Source organism: Musa acuminata, chromosome BXJ2-11 (genome assembly GCF_036884655.1).
Source record: "Musa acuminata AAA Group cultivar baxijiao chromosome BXJ2-11, Cavendish_Baxijiao_AAA, whole genome shotgun sequence".
NCBI classification, from domain to species: domain Eukaryota; kingdom Viridiplantae; phylum Streptophyta; class Magnoliopsida; order Zingiberales; family Musaceae; genus Musa; species Musa acuminata.
The window spans coordinates 1,825,799-1,844,713 of NC_088348.1; the positions used below are offsets into that span (position 1 = coordinate 1,825,799).

Here is an 18,915-nt window from a genome sequence, read left to right on the forward strand (position 1 = left end):
TAAATTAGCTACTCAAGTTTTGTTGTTCAACACGAAGGGATAATTCCATACACCAATCTTAACTGTCATGAGTCTGGACTAACTAGTCTATCAACTTCGTTTAGTCTAAATCATTAATCAAAATACTTAAGTTAAAATTAATAATAATATATTCATAAAATTCTTATAAATCAATCTTAATCTTACTCACTTTCGATGTATAACGAGATTTATGAGTCACGTGAGATAAAACCAAATTCGATATATGTGCTGTACTTCTAAAATAAAATAAAATATACAAAAAATATTATGTGCATGACCAGTTTTTATATCTTTTAAGACAAATAAGCTTCATTTTTTTATCTTCAAAAGTCTTTTTTAAGGTTTATGAGTAAAATCATATAGATATATCTAAAATGGATAATTCCTTATAATCCTACTGACTTATTAGAATTGATAAAAATATTTAATCTTACATTGATTAAAAAAAAAAAAAAAACTAAGAACTTACAAGTCCACTATGTCACTATCTTTTGAAAAAATAAAATTGTGCAGAACATTATATTTCATTTTCCTAAGTTCAAACGCCAAGTTTTATGCAAAACAGAGTACATATTATGCTGATTCAATGACGGAATACACACTTGTGGAACATTCAAGAAAGCATGCTCATTAAGGCTTATTAGAACCTGGGGAAGTTGTTCCTGGCTTGATACAAGAATATTTCTCACCAACTTATACATAATTACCATACTGCACCAGTAGAAGATAAAAGGCAAGCAGCGTAAGGAAGACTTCAACAGATTCAATATATAATGATAACGAAAAGTGAACGAATAAAAAAAGATTCACTGATAGTTTATTACCTTAAAAAAATATATGTTTCTTATCTTCAGTGTTGCGTGTCACAGTGGCTCAGATGCATTCGCGGTGCACTTAGATTCCCGATACCAGACCAGCCAACCACGTATCCAATAAAATACTCCATTGGGACAAGCCGATGTAGGAATCATAATCATGTGCTGTACAAACGTATGGCTGTTAGATTCATGACATCTTAGAGAGGGCCAGCTTTGAGAGTCGGTGATCACAGAAAAATATTATCAACTGGTGAGCAAAACAACAGGAGATTGCCCGTCGTTTGATAGGTAGAACAGCTAAGACAGACAGAAGAAGAATATTAGGTTTCCTACGATGGTATGATGTGAATAAGAACTTGGTGTGGCGAAACAAAGCAAGTGTTGTAGTAGTGGCAACAAAACGTACACGTACTGAGAAGAAATAAATGGACGACGAGAAGTCAAACTCACAAATGGCTATGCAAGGGATCTTCTATTAAACAAAAGGACACAAAGACATAAAGATAATATGTGTTCTCCCAGGAAAAAGAAATAATACAACCTCTTGCGTGAAGAATCAAGTTCCTGCATGATTTACACATGGCCACATCATGAGATTGATCATCAAAATACTTTTAAATGCAAGTATTTGAGAAGAAGGAATATTAAGTGGCCTTTACGCCAGTAAATGATAAAGCAGGAGATAACAACAGCAAAATGAAAATGAAGCTTTCTAATGTGCCTTCAATTATTCATTTTAGCTAAATTTCTTCAAAATATAGTATAAAAGAATATATTTGTTCCGTTCACAATTAATTAGCACAAGAATAGAATAGATCGACAGTGAAATGAACTCATTCAGATAAGTTATCATGCCAATAAATTATGTATATGAGATGCATATCTCCTCTTGCCTTTGTGCAATGGTACAACTGGATTCAGGTGATCTTTGCTTGCAAAGATAAAGCTACCAACATTAACCTTTCCTATATTCTGCATTGTGAGAGCCTCATGCACTTATATTATCTTTTACTTAGGTGTATTGATAACAAAGCATCCACAAAGATCGGCATCAACCGTATGAATACCGGAAGTACTTGATATATTACACTCCGAAACCTATGGACACACCATACCTATAACCAATCATGAACGATTAAGTCATATCCTTGCATTTGGGTTGCTACAAGTATTTACCTGGTAGATGGGGGTCCTGCAACCGACGGAGCATGAATACAGTTAAGGATCCATGATTGCTGCCGCTAAATAAATAAATCAGGAAGGCTTATTAGATATGCACATAAAATTTCACAGATGAACTTACCTGCATGATCCACAGCCACCTTTTACTTGAAAGCCCATGAAACCGCATGCTAACTTGGATACTGGAGACTTATGTATCATTGCTCAAACATGAATAGTTCATCTCAACCTCAAATAACTCAAGTAGATCTATGGATGTTGTTCCATAGCAATTGAAAAGACAGATAAACTCAATCCCTGTTGAACTATAGAGGGGCATAATTGCCTCCACTATGACCAAACTGAAACTGAAAGGAGCCAAGAACTGAGCAGACACTCGACAACTTTGCCACTTTGCTACCTGAGACTCCAAATGAACACAGTAGATCCATTTTCCAAGTCTGGCTCATTAACAGACTCTACTATGATTTCTCATTCTCTATGGAAGCTCAAAAAATTGTCCAGAAAAGTCTCTACTGAAATGGTCACTTCCAGACACCAGAGTGTTGGATGTCTAGGATGTTCACAAGTGAGGATCTTCTACCGGACTACGTTCTTGAATCTGGGCCATTGTATCACTTGACCATCTACAGTCATAATATAATGAACCAGGGTTAGTGCTTGCTGGAACTGGACCAAGTATCCTGACTTGCATTGGTTTTGGAATAAGACTCATCAAAAGGTAGTGATGAAGATGGAAACATTGGAGGCTGTTGGGCATTAGAGGTACCAGTGTCGCTAAACATGGAAACTCCAAGTTCAGAAGCCACGCTAGCCAGTAGATTCTGCCAACTTTCCTGACTATCATCTGCTGCTGTCACTGGGGGACACATAGAACTCTGCTTTGTTGGCAGTGTAAAGTGTGATGATATATTTTCTTGCATCTGATATGCTGAGGCACCTGGTGATGTCACCAACGGATCCTCAGATCTCTGCTGTCCTACTTGAGGGCTTCGTGGTCTCTGTGATGTCCTCGTCGCATAAGTAGATTTCTGTAGCACACCCCTGGGAGTATGATTACTACTGGCAATGGTGTTGTGAGGTGGGTTATTCAAGCTAGTAAAGCTATATTGCATAGTCCTGGCCCTTTTAAATCTTGTCTGAGAATTCATGAGTTGAGTGGTCAATGCACCAGCAACATGGCTATCTCTCTGTATATATTGTATACTAGGATTAAGTGGGTAGGATTTGGTTGGCCGCTGGCCATGTCTCTGGAAAGAGCAAGAGAGAATGGTAGGTTGATAATAGTTTCTCTGGTTGATTGCATTTGAATTTGAGATACTAGCGGCAGAGCAAGTCTGGAGTGAATTTGATCTGGAACCGGGAACCAATAGAGGATTTAGGTTTGAATAAGACAGTGGCACTGGATCTTGAAAAGGTGGAATCTTAGAAGTGGGGTTATCCGTGGGTTTCTGTGGAAACATAGACTCCAACTTAATTTGTTTGAAATATTGCCTCAGGTACTGCCACCTTTCTTCTTTATCAGTTGAATGACAATGGTCAGTACTTTTATCACCAATATCCCAGCAACTGCAAGGGGCTGGAGAGTCACAGACATAACAATGGCACTGCATTGCATAAGGCAGCATCAACCATTTGCTTGCATGAAAAAATAAGAGAACAAAATACCTAAGAAAACCAGTCTTTCAAGTTCTAGGAAAGCATGCAAAGAATCATTCAACCAATCAGATTATGGCCTTAGACGAAAAGAATACCAGTTTCTGAACTGAATGTATAGGACTCACCAAATCACAGAACTTTTCATGAGGTGATGAGCTGAAAGGAAAATGAGCACATAGGTGTCTTGGATGTGGGTAATCCCGGCAAGCAAACTGCATAAGCATATAAAAGTAGTTCAAAAGAAAATCAGAGTCACTAAAATCGAAAAACTGCAGCTTATGTTAACAACATTAAGTATCTCTTTTGAAGGTTAAGCAGTGAAGTAGCTGCACTTTCTAATATGTGAGTATTTGGACAATATAACCTCCAAAAACCTGCTATATATATGCAAATAGTAACTAAAATGCAGCATGTTCGAACCCTGAAAAATAACTCATATTCACTTCACAGTCCAATATGAGAATTTTTGGACAATATAAGTTACAAAACTTGTTATGGATATGCAAATAATAACTTAAACACAGCCAGTTTGAACTCTTAAAAATAGCTCATAATCTATAATATGAAATGGAAGAATAAAGGATGCCAAAATCATTTCTCTAAAGTTCCAAAATGTCAACATCCATTCTTGACCAAAATTTTTGCTATGATTTGCATGATTCATTTTCATGAAGTAATTTTGAAAACTATAAACGAAACAGAGGACACGCTAATTACTACATGTTATGTATAGAATTACCATAGCGTTAACTGGAAGGGATATGGAGGGTATATACTAAGTAATATTGAATTTGTGGTGCTAAATGCCCTCGTCATTTAGTTGATAATACACTTTTAGAGGGTCAATTGCTGAACATATGACATAACAAGCAATTCTAGCACCAAGTTCTTAGTGCCTCGCTGTCTGCTTTAGTATATTCATTTGTGCTGACCATTAAAGTCAAAACAAGCATGTGGCAGGACTTGGTTGATTGGAACTTATTTTCTTAAAATGGGTCCCTGGAAAGCATAATGTTATTATGTCAGACTTTTTTCTCTTTTATTTGTATATACGTATTTAAACCAAAAGAAGCCTCTTTTAGTTGTCAATCTTAACTCCCTTGATGTTAGTGAACCAATGAGCTAATAAGTGATGGAGAACAATTTAGCTTTACAAAGGATTTTAAAAATGTTTTATTCTAAGCAAAGAAATCAACAAAAAATCATCAATTAGTTGACCTAGAAATTCTAAGAGTTGTGTTGAAAATTGAAAAGTCTTTTGCGCTTCTAGGGATTCCTTTTGTATTAAGTGCACTCATTTACTATTTATGTATCCTAAAAGTCACATTTTGGATTTCTAAAAGGCATACTAATTCCCTAGGAGATAACTCTTGGGAATTGTTCCCTTCATTGATCATGCTAAGGCTCCTAAACTCCTATAAATAGTAAATCTTGTCAATGGATGACTTACTTCAGTTTTGAATGAAGAGAATTGCATCATCTCTAGTCTCTTACTCTCCACTCTTATCTCACACTTCTCTTTCTTTCTCTTTCCTTCTCTTTCGCTCTACCTTCTTACTTTGTTCTACATCAGTTTGGTATCATAGCTCATCGAGAAACCTACCCTGTACCTCATTGGGCCCTAACTAGTAACTTCAATCAACAGTGACGTCACTCACGAAACCTTGCACCTCCAACATCAATCCCTTACGTATGGAGTTGGGCTTTGTGGTGACTATCCCTATGGAATTGGTGGACCACATAGCTCTCATTGTCCAGTAATTTTTTTAAAAAACTTTACTAATTTTTTTTGTTGGGAAGAAAAATAGTATATTCCATTAGATCATGGTTTTCATCGCTTCTCCCCTCATATTCTCCTTTTTTTTCTACTTATCAGACTCTCTATCCCCTTTAGTTACAACTACATTACCACAAAAATTTAAACCCTTGAAAGTTGTCTAAAAAAAAAAGTGTGGAAAAAAAAAAGAAAATCATTTGAAACATTGCATTTATATCTTGTGCATTACAACAATTAACAACCTCATTACCAAAAGGTAATTTGTCGATAGCATTAGAATCATGACACGACAAGGTGAAAACCAAATCAATCCTAGTGAATCCCTAAGCCAACAAAGTGAGGTAGACACTCTTAGAACTAAGCTAGCAAATCATGACACAATGTTGAACCAATTATGTGATCAAATGACCCAAGTCCTAAGAGCTCTCCAAAATCTTGAAAAATGACTCCTGAATGAGGAGGTTAGGCAACATGTCCATTCTCCATAATCTATAGCTTCAAATCAAGGAATTTTACCTACTCCCCAAGCCTCAGTTTGAACAATACTAGATCTACCTATAGGGCACCTATTCACAATCATGCTCCTACAATTCTTGATGATCAAGCCTTTAACCTTAATGATGAATTCCTAGAACCTACTGGAAATCCACAAACCAAAGTAATGGGTTAACAAGTTTGGTTTGCTAATAATCTGGGGGAAATAGTTAGAAGAGTCAAAGTGGATGTATCGAACTTTGATGGTAGGTTTGACCCAAATATGTTTGTTGACTGGTTAGATAGCATTGAAGACTACTTTGAGTGGTATGGAATGATTGATATTGAACCTATACCATTTGCAAAAATAAAACTGATAGAGTCAACTAGGAAATATTAGTAACATATCCAACATAGTCTCTAACACCGTCGAGAGCCTCCCATCACTCAATGGGAAGTTATGAAACAAAAACTTAAGGGTAAATATTTACCAACCTACTTTCGAAGCCAATTGGTTGAACAATTGTTAAACCTTAAATAGTTGAATTCTAGTGTGGCAAAGTATTTGACCCAATCACCAAGAGACTCTACTTACTGGACCCTAAATCTTTTGAAATAGAGAGCCTAGATAACAAACTTTGCATGTCCATCGTTGCTAGAGAAATTCTTAGCCCTTGTAATATTCTTAACCTAACTCTTAAGGTTAAATCCTTATTAGATGAATTTTCTGATGTCATACTCTTGGAATTACCTAGTGAGCTGCCACCTATCCAGCATGCCATTGACTTTCTCCCAGGATCGCAACTCCCTAATCTCCCACATTATATAATGAATCCTAAGGAGAGAATTGAGTTAAACAAACAAGTTGAGGAACTTTTGGCTAAAGGCTTTGCACGACATAGCCTTAATCCTTGCCTTGTAACCCATAAGAAAGATAGGTCGTGGAGGATGTGTGTGGATAGCCGAGCGATCAACAAAATAACAATCAAATATTGCTTTCTGATTCCTCGACTCGAGGAGATGCTAAACCTTTTCATTGGATCTAGTTGGTTTTCAAAAATTGACTTGAGAAGTGAATAACACCAAATTTGTATTAGACCTGGTGATGAATGGAAAACAACATTCAAAACAACTCATGGTCGTGACTTTATTTTGGTTGTTATTGATCGATTTTAAAAAATGGCTCACTTTATCCCATGTAACAAGACCAACGACGTCTTACACATTGCTGAATTGTTCTTTCGAGAAGTGATTAAATTACATGACTTACCCTTAACCATGATGTCCGATAGTGATGCGAAGTTTGATAATTACTTCTGGAAAACATTGTGGAAATTGTTTGGCACAACATTGTAGTTCTCTTCAGCTTTTCACCCCCAAATTGATGGTCAAACTGAGATAGTTAATCATTCCTTAAAAAATCTTCTTAGATGTTTAGTTGGGGAAAAACCCGAAAACTGGGACTTAACCTTGCCCACTACAAAATTTGCATATAATAACTTAGTCAACCGCTCCACCAGAGAAAACCCATTTCAAATTGTCCTCAACTATACTCTCGCAACCCCATTGACTTTGCACTCCTTCCACTTAACTATCATGCCTCAAAACCAACCCATTCCTTTGCTCAACATATTCATGATTTGCATGTCAAGATTCGACGAAAAATGCCTGAGTAATGAAAGTTACAAATTTGCTACTAATGCATATCATAGAAGTCAAAGAGTTTCAAGTTAGCAATTATACCTTGGTTCATATTCGCCCTAATCATGATACTTTTGAGCCTTCTCTGTCTACCGGTATTCCTGCAGGTGATAATCCTCTGAAAGCATCGATTCTCCCATAACACAAGGATGGCATAGAGGTTATTCTTGATGACCATCTTGTTACGTCTGTTACTAGCATTACTCAACACAAGTGGCATGATCGTTTAGTTTCCGATGCCACTTGGATTACTTTCAAGGAACTTTATGACTTTGCACAAGATTTAGTGGACCAATACCTTGCTAATCACTCTCCAGGGTCAAATTATTTTCTATCGAGAAAGAATAATGGAGAACCATATAGTTTTACAAAGGATTTAAAAAAAAGTTTATTCTAGACAATAAATTCAACAAAAAATCATTAATTAGTTGGCATAGAAATTCTAAGAGTTGTGTTGAAAATTGAAAAGCCTTTTGTATTAAGTACACTCGTTTACTATTTAGGTATCCTAAAAGTCACGTTTTGAATTTCTTTTTGAATTTCTAAAAGACATACTAATTCTCTAAGAGATTACTCTTAAGAATTATGGCCTTCATTGATTATATTAAGGCTCCTAAACCCCTATAAATAGTGCAGCTTGTCAATGAATAACTTACTTAATATTTGAATGCAATTTTCTCTGGTCTCTTAGTCTCCTCTCTTATCTCACACTTCTCTTACTTTCTCTTCCCTTCTCTTTCTTTCTACTTATCTACTCTGTTCTACATTAACTATACAAGATCCAAAGGCTTTTTACATTAACTATACAAGAAATAATTTAAATACAACCATTATTTTGTTGCATATAAGAATAGATTTTACTTTATCCTTTGCGTGCATAATTGCATATAACTTTAAGTTTGATTAACAACCAAATCTGGATGTACTAAATAAATTAAAAAATGATTTTATAAAAAATTCAACGTTGTTATTCTTAACCTCAAAGCAGAAAAGTTAGATATGCATGACATGCCAAATCCCAGAAAAGAATATGTTCATGGATCTCATATTATTTTCTTCATAATATTTCCAACCCATATTGGTGGACATAACCTAAAAAAATACAGTTTATATATCAGATAATCAGATAGCATCATAAATGGATCCGATCAGGGTTGATGAACATCTGAACTGACTGTAACGTTAGACTAAATCAGATCATGAATCAAATAAAAAATTGCAATTATAGGATGAAACTTTTGGACTCAATAGACAGGCCTAGATCAAGTTGAATTCTGGAGAGGTCGAAAAAATGCAAATGGGACCTACTCAAACCAAACCCAGCAGCTCAAGTTTCTTGAACTTAGAATCAACTCATACAAGGGGTCAGGCTAGTTCAGGTTAAAACAAATAGGGTTTAGAAAGAAAGCAGGTTGAGATTGTTTTCACAATACCTATATGAACATAATATAACTAAAAAAATATCTTGATCTCCACCTGAGCCATATATAAATGAAATCCTTTTTTCGTTTTCATATTAATAATTATATACATTTACATATACATATATAGCACATGTATGAATTATATAAGATTCTATTCTTGTACACATGGTGGTACTAGGCTAGACTCCCTGACGTTTAGTTACAGCTTAAGTATTAACCCAGGCACTGAAGCAAACATTTGTTAAAACAATAAAAAGGATAAGTAGTGTGCATGGATAATTAAAAATGTTAATCATATTCCTCAAAAAGCAAAATATACTTATGAAAACAATTGAATCATCTTTCACCTAGCAACAAATTCTCCAACTTATCCATGATATTTAAATGTATGTTGTCTACCAGTTCTAGAAATAATTATGGAACTTACTTTCCTTTCTTTTTGACATTATTGTCAATGAAAAATGCTTAAATAGTAGATTGCAACCATAATTTATAAAACAGCAAAAAACCATTTTTACAATTTTCTTTAAGGAAGCACAAAAGAATCCTAATAATCAAACAAACAAAGTGATTGTGAGATCCGTCAATGAACCAACAAATTCCCATACAAGCTTTCTGAAATTGAAGAAAAGTGAAACCCTTAAGTTCAAGGGAAAAAGTGGTAACACAGATAAAAATTATCACTTTGACAGAAGTCCGCATTTTTATTTATTTGGTCCATAAGTGTAAATTCAAACAAAAAGGACTGGTTTGAAAAGCTCAAGACTTTTCCCATTGATGTGTTCATAAAGCCCAACTCATAAGTGAAATGCTTCAAGAAAGGCTTTTAAGACTATCAGCTATATACACTAAACATTGTCATACCAACAAATTATGCAAAAATAGTGACAATAGAGCAGAACATGTATTGAGCTAAAACATGCAATTATAATAAGAACTCAAATGCCAAATAAGATTGCTATATTTATATAGCAGACAGCATGGCATAGTAGTGTAACCAGAAGTGTGCCTTAGGCAATTACCTCGCCAGTTTCGTCAAAATGATCAATGCCTAAATGCATGCCTTTATAATGTTAATATGCTTTCATTAAGCACTACAAACAATTGGGTTTCACAAATTATTTCAGTTACCTTTCTGTTCTCGCTTTCTTTATTTGAAGTTTTGCTTTCCTCCATTAATCTGTTTTTCTATTTCTTTCACCACCTATGTTACTATATTTCACAAATAATGCATTTTGGTTAAGAATGTATCATCACAAAAAAGGAAAAAAAATTATGTTTCTTTCTTAAGTACCAGCAATATGTACTTGGAAAAATCACAGATTATTTTTGCAAGACGAATTACTTAAGCATCAACTCAGATCTTTTTGCAAGCCATAAGGACATGCTTGAACAAATTAGACCCACTCTTTCTTTTGCATTAAAGATAAAGAATAAAGATAATTATCAGATACATAATAAATGAAAGGCATTTTTGTAGCATCTGATGTGGACATATCTTTATTATTATAATACTCATGGGCTAAGTGAAACCTATGCCGACATAATAGGCAGTGATTTAAAAAGGCGCTCGGGCGCTCTCGCTGCTGCTGTCTCAGACATATTCTTTTGCTGTCGACGCTCTTGCTGTCGTTGCTGCTGTCACCGCTCTCGCTGCCGCTGCTCACTGCTACCGCTGTCGCTCCCACTGTCGCCGCTCCCGCTCCCACTGCCGCTGCTATCGTTGCCACTGTCTCCGCTCACCGTTCTCGCTCCTGCTGCTCGTTGCTGCCGGTGCCACTGTCGCCGCTTGCCGCTCCCGCTGTCGCTGCTGCAGCTACCGCTACCACTCCCGCTCTTCTCAGTCAACACCCTCGGTCTTCCGACTCTTCCCTTACACTCTTTTCCTCTTTCGATAATATACTGTTAACAATATACAATATACAGTATATTGTACACTATTAACTGTATACTAGTAATAGTATTTGTATTTATTAGATTAATTTAATAACATATTTTTATTTAAAAATTTAAAAAAATTATATTTATTAATTATATTATATATTTTTATATTTTAGCATCTTACTTCGCTCGGGCGAGCACCAAGTGCCTCGGGCGTTTTTGAACCTTGACGCTTTTAGGCGTCTAGCGCTTTTTAAATCACTGATAGTAGGAAATCTCAACTGTTTGTTTGTGAAGACTAATAACAAAGAAGGTAATATAGGAAACATATTCCATCATTTAATCTTTGGTATAGTAATTGCAAACAGGAAAAAGATGAAATTAGCTCTTTCTGTGTTAACCTTTAGTACGTTTCTTTAATTATATGTTCCCTATTTCACATTTCGAACAGTATGAATTCAAATTTGATCACGTGCATTGATATGCCAAATGCTAGCCATAGATGTTGTTCAAAGGAGACAACAAATAGCTTGTAGGTTAGCTCATTGGATCCACAATCAAGCTCAATCTAAAACATTCTGTTGGCAGTAACCAATACTGGTTTGCTGTAAACATATGACAAAAGCCACTAAAAAGGCATTCAGATGTTTAGCATCCAACAGATTTTCAGTGAAATTTTGCATGGACAGTGTAGAAGTCATTTAAGGTCTGAATATCTCAGGGGAGACCCATGATAGGATCATATCATGTTTACATAAGACAAGACAAACATGTACTAGTTGCAAACACCAACATCATGCGACACAAATTTTCAATATACTATATCTGTTCATGTGATGCATATGGAGAAAGATGTAGTCCCAGAAGAAAATGAGAGGCATTCGTTAGTGAGTGCATCTGAAAAGGGAAAAACAAGTTGTAAATTATAAAACCTTTTGACGAACCATCTAGATTACTCCTCAGGACGACATTATCCTCGTGCACAGTCCTCATTCATGGTGTTTATACTAAGAGGTCAAGCTCAATGAAGGCAAGAAATAAAGCATGTAAAATAATCGCAAAAGAGAGCCAAAATCAAAAGGACGTGCTTATTTTTCACAAAAAAATCTATATACTCTATGATAGTAACATGCAAGTCAATTTTTCAAGCTCCATATGCTGTCTCTTCCAAATGGATATCCAGATCATTCATGCATCAAAAAACACAGTCATGATACAATGGCTTGCAAATTCCTTTCTGCAGACTATAAAGCAACAAACCAGGGCCAGATGGAAGAAACTTCTCAAAGTGCAAATACGGATTGGTTTACCACTTCAATATAATGCAAAAAGTAACAAGTGAAAGGACACCCCATTTTTATGCAATCCTTTGAGGAGCCAAAATTTGAGATATGCATATATTGCACAAAGCATTAAGTTGGTTTATTTCAAAGATATCGAAGTGCCAAGTTAAAACTATATTTTTATGTAATCCTTCGAGGAGCCAAAATTTGAGATATGCATATATTTCACAAACCATTAAGTCGGTCTTCCTCCTAAGAAATTTTTAAGGTCAGGTTAAAATAGGCAAGAAGCAACATGAAGCTTTACGTTCTAGCAGCTCTGTCCAAAACAGACAAAGCTGGTGCTTAACCTAGTGGGGAGTTCTCTGCCATATTAACATGCACGAGGCTCTCAATTATAAACAAGAAGGCATGCAAGCTGCAAATGACATCAAGAAAAGTAAATAGCCAAATTTCTTTTCAATCAGGAACAAATAACACCAAGAGACATCTAAGTAAGAAGGCAAGACATCTACAGAATGAGACATAATAACATAAACTAAAGCATAAACACCACCACATTTTTCACAAGGTCCTCACCTGCCCCTTCTCGGCGACGATGAGCAGGTCATCGCCCCTATCCCCAATTTCGCCGCCATTATCATCAACCACCGAGACCGGCTTATCCGGGTCAGAGTCCAACACTACGCAGTCGTCATCGTCAAAGCCACTGCCCTTGTCCGGCGCCAACAAACCCGAGTCCTTCTTACGCCTCTTCGCGGCAGAGGCCGAGAACTCGTCCACGATCACGACGTCATCGGATTCCTCCTGTCGCCGCACGTCCGATCGATCGAGCACCTCGAACGAATTGAAAGAGAGGCCATCAGACGCGTCCAGGCCGAGATCCTCCTCATCGGAGCTAATATCGACCACGACGGCGTGATCGGGGCCCATGAATCCCGACGCTTCGACGACTCAGATTCCCAAAGAAAAGGTTTTCCGGGCTGGATTCCAACAACAATGGTTTGGTGCATCTCAGGGACCAAAACCAATTCTTAGACGATCAAAGTCCGTCTAGAATTAAATAGAATAAATAGCAGCAGCAACAGGAAAGAGAGAGTAAGATGATGTAAAGAGTCCAGACACTGAAGCGGAGATACTATCAAAGTCAGTCCAGACGCATAGATATTGGAGATGGCATGCTAAGGAGGAGTTCAATAAATTGAGAGAGGCACCGGAGAGCGAGTGGAGAGGGAGAGAGAGTCTGGCGGGTGGGTGGGGTTGATTATTCTGCCGCTTTGGAAACCCTGATTCGGATCTTTTCCAGGCGTCGAGAGACCACGGCGGAAGCGCTCTCCTAATCCTAAGGCCATTGGGCTGCTCATTGAATGTCTCTCTGTTTCAAAATTATACTGAAATATAGTAATAAATAAAAATATATATTAATATTTGTTTCAACGGAATTCTTCCTTAAATATTCTATTCTATTTCTGATCAACCAGGTCATACCAGAATTATGGACGGCGTCGGCGCAAGCACTCTCGCAATCCAAAGGCCATTGGGCTGCTCATTGAACGTTTACTTTTTATGTTTATTAATATGATATTATTTGTTAAATATTGCATATAACCCCCCATAGTTAATCATGAATAGTATTCTAGTTCTTATATTTTAAAAAATTAATATTGAGGTCCCTAGATTTATGGAAACTACTCCTGTGGCACAGGCCTAAGCTCCGTTAAGTTATCATAAGACTCGCATGAGGATGCAAATCCAATATATTTCAGTAATATTATCATCAAACCAGTTTTGAGAATCAACACTCATGCTACCCTCAATATTCAAAGCAGGTAATTGAATTGTCAAAAGGAAAATTGGCACCCTAAACACTGGACATGCAGTTGACAGGCCGGAGAAATTTCAGAGGAAACCTCAAACATTTCAACTTCTACAAACATTGGTTCATTAAAGAAATTTAGAATCTGAAGAAACACTATTTTTGCTAGAATATCATCAGATGTGGCATCTTGACCAAAGAGGCTTTATACTAGCTGGAATGATCAAAATCTTCTCTTAGGATAACAGCAGATTCCAGACCACATATTTAGATTTTCCCCAAGTGAAAATGACTATTACCTTGTCTATATCAATGCCCTCATTTGGATCTCCAGGTTGGAAAAAAAAATAATCCACAAGCAGGCTGATTGTAGAACTGAATGTGTGGGAACAAGGCAGGAAAAGAGTCGGAAACACTCTGAGATCTAGCACAGCCCACCTGTCACCAATATCATCATTGCATAACATTAGAACCTGATCAGCCCTTCATCATTTATAAGCATTGGTGTATCTTGAAAGAAGAAACATGAATATCATAATCTGAAATGATAACAGCCAAGGAAACAAACAGGTCGTAACCCAGCTTGCTAAGCGTCAGTTGTCCCAAATGATCAGCTACATTAATAGTAACTTCCATAATATGGTTGAGCAGATGGTGCTGGTTGGGAAGGAAATGCTGGTGCTACTGGGGTGGCTGCTGGCTGGGCATAACTTGGTTGTGGATAAGCCTGCACAACCAACAATCAGATTAAGTTGGTGCCGGAACAAAAAAGACAAGATTACTACCAATAGGACCAATAACATCCCCAAAACACAAGGCAACAAAGATGTAAAATGGGCACCGGATTCATGCTAGCTTTACAACCAGGCCCTAGAGGAATATGTGAACAAAGACCAAGCAAAAGTAGCATACAAGTTATCACAGTGTCTCACCAACAACTAATTGTGCTAAAAGCATTTGACCAGCTTAGAAAGAAAGCAATATTAAGGACAACCGACAACAGAGCACACAGATGACACAACGCAAATAAACAGACACAACATGAACTAAAATTAAACATTACGCAACATTAATACCATAGTTAATATATGTCTTTATATATTATTCTAATTTTATACTTTACACAATAAAGATGATCTATGATTATCATATATGTCACTTATAAGAAGCACAAAAACCATTCATATGACAGGCAAACATTCAAAAGAACTTCACAGGAATCTGACATAGACATGACAAAAACACAGTAAACATTCTAAAGTGTCAAACTTCATAGCGACAATGCATAATGATTCATGTAAGTATGTTAATTAGCATATAATGTTGCACAACCTTTCCAAAGCACATTCTTCCCAACAATGAAGGAACACTGGTTATTTGCTTCTAATTCTTTCATTGCTTACTAATATAGATGGAAAAAGGATTGATAGGGTACAAGAGATCGAAAGAAATGAAGACATCATCAACTTGCTAATGCACAATTGTAAAATCTCTAATCCAGCTAAAGAAAAAGTGGTTCGCTTGCAATGAGAATGATTATTAATGTGATGTAGACATCGTTTCCATGGATAAATAATCTTTAATGCTTGGACTGTTGCACAAGAAAATGGGAAACAATTTCCCATATACTTGTATTTTCAGAGCTGGAAAGTTAGAAGCAGCTCAATTTTGGGGATAGACTAGAATTTCAGATAGAAAGATTAACAGAAGCCTTTAACTTTTCTTCGGTGAAAAGACACAAAACTTTTCCGAGAACTCTAGTAACTTATACGGCCTGGTACTGGTTACTTTACCAGGTAACTTGTACCAATCAGTCATTGGACCAACAAATACCAATTCATACCAACCAATATAACCAATTTTTAATATCTCTGTTGAAACTATCACCCAACTTAATCACTGATCATAAACTTTACAAGTCCACCTAATTGACCTTGTAACAAAAATCACGAGTGACAGCAACAAATAATTAATAAATTTATTTTCTATGATATTACTAAAATATCCATTGTGTGGGATGCTCATCATAAGTACATAAATTCTAAATCTTGTCACCTACAGATGTACAATAAGATATATGTTGTGTAACATATGATGTGAAACACGTACATAAATTAACTTGATTACAGAGTCAATTACTCTTAAACAAGCCACAAACATAAATTTGCATGAAATCCAAATTAACAAACAGGAGTGATAAAAAGGCACCATCTGGAAGTGGTTAGAACCAGCTCTTCTGTTAAACAAAAATGTAAAATTTGAGGAGGCAAAAATGTAACAGCACATGCTCCAGTTGAGGCATGTAGTTCTTAATTGGACGAGAGGCTAAAACAGCATATTCATTTCATTTGTGCCATGTGACCTTTACAACCATGACTATGTGGCCATCTGGATCTTGCATTTTATCTGATCTGATTTACAGCATCAATTTACATAATTGGTTAAACTAGAAAAACAAATCTTCTACCTGAAAAGCCTTAATTGAATTTAAATTTACCCAGAACAGTCAATATGAAACAATTATATCTTAAAGCTAATATATTATGAAAATCGCATATTTGGCATAAGCAAAGGATTACATAAACTAGATCCAATCAGAAACATATTTGACAACCAGAAGTAATAAGTTAAGATAACAACAAAAGAATCATATAACCTGAGCAACTTTTTCTGTTTCTTCAATAAGTGCTGTCCAAGCATTGAAATCTAAGAAATTTGCTCTAACCATGTTCCACTATAAACAACAACATAGAAATTAGAGAATAGAAAAAAGTGGAAAGAAAAAATTCTAAAAATTATATTTCTGAGAGAATGAATATTAAATAAAACTATAAAAAAAGAGAAAGGATTAATAAAACTATATTAGAAACAACAACATAGAAATTAGAGAATAGAAAAAAGTGGAAAGAAAAAATTCTAAAAATTATATTTCTAAGAGAATGAATATTAAATAATCAAAAGGGTAAAATCTCAGTAACATCATCATATGCTTGCTCAACAACGGCTCCACCTGTCTCATTAGACACTTCCATTCATGACAGCCCCAGTAGATTGATAATTTGTCATTTCGCTGGTGCTTCTGTCAATGGAATCATAACCAGCCATGTTCTGCGAGATACTAGCCATGTTTTCATCAGTGACAACACCTTCACTATGCCCAGGAGTAGCAGCATCAGCTTTGGCTTCATAAACCACACTAGTTGCAGCATCTTGTGAGATTGAATTTCGATCGTGAGTGTAGGCATTCCCATCATTGGTACCAAAACCATCTACCAAAGCATGAGCTGTAACAGCAGATGAAACAGAATGAACAGTGTCTCCACCTCTCAGAACACTTTCTGTATTCAAGAGGAACATGTTCTGAAGAAGTATATTCTGTACCAGTGGATTCTTGGTGGAATTTAGGTTGACTACCTTCCATCTTGCACCAACAACTAGCCTACATAGCTAAAGACAAGTCAGCTACACATGGATGCACACACGTGCAGAATAAAATCTAAATATTAGATCTTGTTGAACATAAATTAAAAGGCATTTAATCAACTTAATCCGTGACCTCTATAGAAAAACATCCAGATCAAGCAATAACCCCATGGACAAACAATGCATCAAGACTTAAGTTGTGCATGAGTAAGCCTAACATAAAAGCACCCTCGAAAATGAAATAATATGACAATACTTCGGCAGAATATCATATGTCCTGTTAAAATTGGTAAAGCATTCAATGCTACGGTCTACCAATCGCTCAAGCTTACAATTCTTTGGATCAAACGCAACAATGCAAGAAACCAAGATTGCATACGGTGACATAACAAAACCTTGCAATCTGGATCAGTTACCTACTTGAGGTGTTTCCAGACAATTAACAGAACGACTAGAGTCAAAAAAGTGTAACAACAAGAATGTTCTATTGATCTTGAAAAGGCACTCTCCGAGAATGGATTCTTCATGTCATAGATTCTGTGGATTTTTCAGAATCCAAACCAAGATTCCCAACTATTCAGACTTGCACAACGATATATTAAAGAACCACAAGTTCAGCCCCCATCAAAAGAAAAAAATGAAGCAAAAATCTTAATAAGATAAATCCTAAATCTAACATGTAATTCCGGGCTTAAAATAAGGCATTCAAATGGGAACTCATCCAGAAGACAAGACCCTAATTCTAACCTAGCAAAGAATAATCAATGAAGATAGTACCTACTTGAGGTGGTTCCAGACAATTAACAGAACAACTGAAGTCAAAAAAGAGTAACACCAAGAATGTTCTATTGATCTTGAAAAGGCACTCTCCGAGAATGGATTCTTCATGTCATAGATTCTATGGATTTTTCAGAATCCAAACCAACATTCCCAACTATTCAGACTTGCACAACGATATATTAAACAATCACAAGTTCAGCCCCCATCGAAAGAAAAAAATGAAGCAAAAATCTTAATAAGATAAATCCTAAATCTAACATGTAATTCCGGGCTTAAAATAAGACATTCAAATGGGAACTCATCCAGAAGACAAGACCCTAACCCTAACCTAGCAAAGAAAAATCAATGAAGCTAGTGCCTGAAAATGAAGCTAGGGGTCGGAGATTACGAGGGTCACGGCAATAATGGAGGCGCAGCGGCAACGATGGCGGTGGGGGCGACAAGGCGGTAACAGGACAGTGGAGCGCGCGGGACGGAGATGGGAGGGGAAGAACAGTGTCCAGTGGAGAGGCTGTTAAACTAGTTTCACCGGATCGCGGAGTCGGCAGCGTTGCAGGATACATGTACATATATATTGACGCGTAAGGAGCCAACAGCTCTCCGCGCGCGTCGCAGGTGCAAACGATGAACTGGGCGTGGCGCCTATCACGCCACTTGAGCGCAACCTGACCAACTG

At 36.5% G+C, this 18,915-nt stretch overlaps 1 protein-coding gene and 1 long non-coding RNA gene across 2 annotated transcripts; both read right to left on the reverse strand.

Annotated features, from left to right (window-relative positions):
• Positions 1–2,201: 2,201 nt before the first annotated feature.
• On the reverse strand, positions 2,202–13,600 carry LOC103970229 (uncharacterized). Its single transcript, XM_009383923.3, has 3 exons — positions 12,800–13,600; positions 3,806–3,892; positions 2,202–3,628 (listed from the first exon to the last, which is right to left on the reverse strand). The coding sequence occupies exons 1-3, from the start codon at positions 13,151–13,153 to the stop codon at positions 2,675–2,677; spliced, it is 1,395 nt and encodes a 464-aa protein (XP_009382198.2). The 5' UTR covers positions 13,154–13,600; the 3' UTR covers positions 2,202–2,674.
• A 659-nt stretch (positions 13,601–14,259) lies between these two features.
• Positions 14,260–18,792, reverse strand: LOC135627727 (uncharacterized). Its single transcript, XR_010492678.1, has 4 exons — positions 18,628–18,792; positions 17,418–17,475; positions 16,693–17,320; positions 14,260–14,763 (listed from the first exon to the last, which is right to left on the reverse strand). It is a non-coding gene; the product is annotated as an uncharacterized LOC135627727 (long non-coding RNA).
• Between the last annotated feature and the right edge of the window lie 123 nt (positions 18,793–18,915).

Excerpts from the sequence above, each read along its gene's own strand:
- LOC103970229 (XM_009383923.3), bottom strand. The coding sequence starts at position 13,153 with ATGGGCCCCGATCACGCCGTCGTGGTCGATATTAGCTCCGATGAGGAG. Across the intron at positions 3,893-12,799 it reads TCGTCGCCGAGAAGGGGCAG|TTTGCTTGCCGGGATTACCC; the intron begins GTGAGGACCTTG and ends ATGCTTATGCAG. Across the intron at positions 3,629-3,805 it reads ATGAAAAGTTCTGTGATTTG|TGCCATTGTTATGTCTGTGA; the intron begins GTGAGTCCTATA and ends TATGCAATGCAG.